Source organism: Lupinus angustifolius, unplaced genomic scaffold, assembly GCF_001865875.1.
Source record: "Lupinus angustifolius cultivar Tanjil unplaced genomic scaffold, LupAngTanjil_v1.0 Scaffold_50_88, whole genome shotgun sequence".
Taxonomy (NCBI): Eukaryota; Viridiplantae; Streptophyta; class Magnoliopsida; order Fabales; family Fabaceae; genus Lupinus; species Lupinus angustifolius.
In genome coordinates, this window is record NW_017722416.1 from 89,717 (window position 1) to 94,341 (window position 4,625).

The 4,625-nt window shown below is 31.4% G+C and overlaps 1 protein-coding gene across 1 annotated transcript; it reads left to right on the top strand.

The window, feature by feature from the left end:
• The first annotated feature begins 383 nt into the window (after positions 1–383).
• On the top strand, positions 384–2,608 carry LOC109338992. The gene is made up of 2 exons (XM_019576343.1): positions 384–1,020; positions 2,259–2,608. The coding sequence occupies exons 1-2, from the start codon at positions 549–551 to the stop codon at positions 2,336–2,338; spliced, it is 552 nt and encodes a 183-aa protein (XP_019431888.1). The 5' UTR covers positions 384–548; the 3' UTR covers positions 2,339–2,608.
• The last annotated feature ends 2,017 nt before the right edge of the window (positions 2,609–4,625 follow it).

The window sequence follows — 4,625 nt, forward strand, 5'->3', positions numbered from 1 at the left end:
AATTATTTGCCATGATTTTATGTCAATTACCGACCACTATTTTAACCGTGTCTAAATGTTATTGTCATGTAGTGTTTCCTCCTATTAATACTCTGATACACTAGGAGAAAATTAACATATATTACATATAAATCAACCATATATTAATAATGAAATCATTATTTTGTTACAGGTGTTATTTTTGTTGGAATGAATCTCCGCCTTCCAATATACAAGCACAAAATAGATAGCATATCCTACTAAATATTACCCCAACATCCTCCTATAATTAAGATTAATCCTACATAGCACCTACCGTTACAAATCAATGGTAAAATATCATACAACCTTAACCATCATGTTTTTTTGGTACAGAGGATCCCGTTATCCATTAATAGCTCCTATTTATCTCTTCCATTTTCCTCCTCCACTCATATTCATTCATTTCTAATCTCACTCTCAACCCTCACTACACACCACCCCATCACCACCACCACGATAGGCGAGGCGGCTCTTCCGACTTAGCTGCCTCCGCCATCATCGCAAGTTGTGTTGAAGTTGAGAAATCTATGACTGGAGAAGGACCACCCCATGTGGAATCATCAACAACAACAACAATGTCATCATGGGAGTTGCAACGTTACATACCAATAATGACACTACCAAATATGGAGTTGAAGAAAGGGAATATGTTAACAAAGCAAGCATCAATGTGTGAAACGCCAAGGGACATAGCATGGGAGAGAAGAAGGAAGCGCCGGATTCATCAGAAGCAAGAGCAACGCATTCTTCATGATTATTCTGGTCACCTTACAAATGAAGATTGGAATGAACTCAAAGGTTGCATTGAATTAGGGTTTGGTTTCAATGAGGAAGATGGCCAAACACTTTGTAACACTTTGCCTGCTCTTGACTTGTATTTTGCTGTCAACCGCAACCTCTCGCCGAGTCCGGTCTCAACCCCTCACAGCGGTGGCTCCGCCTCTTCATTTGGTAGCCCAACCACTCCTGACTCTGATTCTTGGAAGATTTGTACCCCAGGTTGGTGTTCTTTTTGTTTCAAATGATTCTCGATATAGGGTTAAGGCTGTTAATTAATATACTTTTTGCTACAACTAAAACTAAGGACTCGTAATAAGGAACTAATGCCCTTTGCCGTGTGTTTCTCCTAGAAATCGAAACTTGAATTAGCTCAATACCTTGTTCACATGAGGAATTGAAAGCTAATTGAATAAGAATAAGTCATAAATTATAGATGAATAGAGATTACATGTTCATGTTATGTTTCAATTTTCTATCCCAATCCAATGACATGTTACACAATAATTTAGATACACAAGATATATATGTCATAAACTATAGGATCAATGGGGATCAATTGTTGCATGCTCCTATCCTAATCATTCTAATGTTGACACTTAGAAAATCATATATAATTTTATTTCATAACTTTAATATTATGTAAGATTCAAGTCGTTATAACTATAAATCTAAACATCTAAACATTTTAATTCTTAAGTAAATGTGGCAAAATTATCCACAATCTATAGTTCATCCAAATTAAATTCATCTGTTAGAGTTAAATGTATATAATTCAATGGATAATATTGATGATGAATAGATTCAGAATCCATCCATTATATCCAATGAATATTTATTTGGATGGATACCTAACTCATCCAAAAAAATGGCGTCTCTCACTTTTAGTATTTTATTGAGTTAATATTAAAAGTTTATTCCTAATTACATATGAAATGAGAAAAAAATATTGATAGTGTATTGAGTTTTATATATTGACACTGTATCATATATTACTCTGTATATGTATTTTGTTGAAAACTTTATATATAGAATCTTAAATGTCACATGTTTATACAGTATTGCAAAAACATTTTTTTCCCTAAAAGTTCAAAATTCATTTTTTTTTAAATTTCATTTTAAAAAATGTTTTGTTGAGATAACATATTTCAAAATAAGAATCTTCAATGGTATTTTTAGTTCTAATAAAAAAACAAATATATTGGATATTCATCCAAATCCATGAAAATAGAGTCAATCATGCATGAATTGGAATATAATTCATCCATTAAGTTTGGATATGAATAACTTAAAATTATAGTTTAAATGAATTTATATAGATTGAATTGATGACTTTTCATCCATCCATTAGTATCCAGCTCAATTCATTTATTTGTCAACCTTATTATTCTTGAGAAACCTGCATGCACCGTGATTGATGATCATACATTGATATGTGTTCTTGGTATGTACATGTGCAGGAGATGACCCTGAACATGTAAAAACAAAGTTAAGACATTGGGTTCAAGCAGTTACTTGTTCAGTAATGCAGTCTCATTGAAGTGTGAGATGCTTGCTTTGTACAGAAGCAGATACTTCTAGAGATGCACATATAATATATATAGAAACCAAATACTAGTACTAGAGAAAGAAAATGAGTCACTTCAAGTTTATTTCAGTTTTCTCGTTTTTGGGGCAGTTAAAATAGCTGAAAGAAGAAATATATGCGCAGCTTTTCTTGGGGATTTTCTGTTGGAGCTAAACAAAGGCAAAGGTTGGCTACAATTCTAATATTGGTTAATTACAATATTATGATCTAACCAATTATTCATATTTCCATTTGTCACTTTTTGTGGGTTAATATACATGATGGTATATTTAGAATGTATATATTTGGATGTGAGAGTGTGTTTATTGGACTATCAGTACCTATTTTGAATTTGAGTGAAGCCTCTATTTTGTATAGGAGTGAGCAGGACCTAATCCTACGCCACTATAAGAAATTTGCCATATAGTGATAGTAAAAAACTGTTGGTAAAGGATAAAAATTCGTAGGTACAGATCAAAAAACCTATACCTACGCACAGTTTTCTCCGTTGTCAATAAGTCGCTCTACCTACGTTTTTATTTCCATACGTATAAGTCTTTAGTTGTACCCACGATTTATCTTCCGTAAGTATAAGTCAAGTCTTGGGGTTATACATACAGTTATTTATCTTCCATAAGTATAAGTCTCGGACTATATACTCACAACCTATCTTCTCTTGGTATAAGGTTTAATAACATACAAATATACTACTTTAATCTCATTAACATGTAATGATTTTCTAAATCTATAGTACTAAATATAAATACTCGTAGCATTCACAAATTTTCATTGCAAAGAACTAATGTGACATAATATAGTTGAATAAATTATAATTCAACATTTATTATAAATCTAAATACAACTTAAAATCAAAAAAACTAAAAGTAGCCTCATATTACATTTCAAAAACTAAAAAATACATTACAAGTATTCTAAATGTTGTAAGCTTCAGATGGTCTTCTTGCATCAAAAAATGTATGAGGCACACTTGCAACATCATTATTTGCCTAAACTAATAAAATAAAACATTTAGTTAGAAAAATCAATAAGCTTTGATAATTACAACAATTACTAAAACGTCTATATACATGCCAACTGATTAAGAATGGACGAAAATGTATATTGTATGAATAGAAGTACAATAAGCCTAAAAGAAGGACAATATGGAGCAGTCAACAATAATAAGAATTTTGCAAAAATATAACTTTAATTAAACGAAAGGAATAAACAACAATAACCTCAATGCACTCCATTTCCTTAAACTGAAATTTGGTATCTTGGAGCAAGAAGAAAAGAACCTGAACACAAAAGTGACAAACTAAAACATAAACATGTTGTATAAAGAATTGTTGAACAACTAAAAGAACATTACCATGGAGTGAGACACAATAAAAAATGTAACAAGTTTTCACAACTTACATCTCAAGTAGCAAAACTCTACAACTACCATATAGTTTTTTTTTCAAAAAAAGAATGAAGTTTTCTCAACTCTAGTTGTTCCGATTATGGATATGACAAGTTCTTAGGATAAACATTACAATATTATCTTACAATACCCTACTAAATTGACAAGGTTATGGTGGTACAAGATTATAATATTACCTTACAATAATACCCTATTAAGTTGCTTCACAGCAACAACCTACATTCATGTAACAGAAAATTTTCAATGTCACTTACAACCTCAATGTACTTCTATAGCATAACATTCAAAGCTATATGGGTTGAAGAAGTAATACTTTGTATTTTTCATGCGTCCTTTGTATACTCTCCCAAAGCCTCCTTCCCCAATCATTTTGTTAGGGTGAAAGTTCTGAGTTGCAACACATAGCTCGCAATAAGAAAATATCTGAGAGTTAATATTTCATTTTCCCATTTTCACTATTTCATCTTCTATGTACTTTTCTTGCTGCTGTCTACAGGATAAAACTTTGTTCATGGCTTCAGCATTGTTATATATCTATAAGAAAAGTTTGTAGTGTAGACTTTAGAATTGGATCAAATCAACTACACAAGCTAACTTTAAAACACATTGCACTAGTATAATTGGATGGAACATGTTATACTGTTCTCTTTGGTTCCACCTCTTTATTGTTTAAATAACTTCATTGTTCAGATTTTAAATATGTTCATTCAGTATTTGTATAAAACACAAAACACGCATATTTTGTTTTGTATAATTCTACCATTAGAAAAAGAACATATATAAAATGAGGCTCGGAGGAATAGAATTGAAAATTAAAAAGCCCCACACACACAC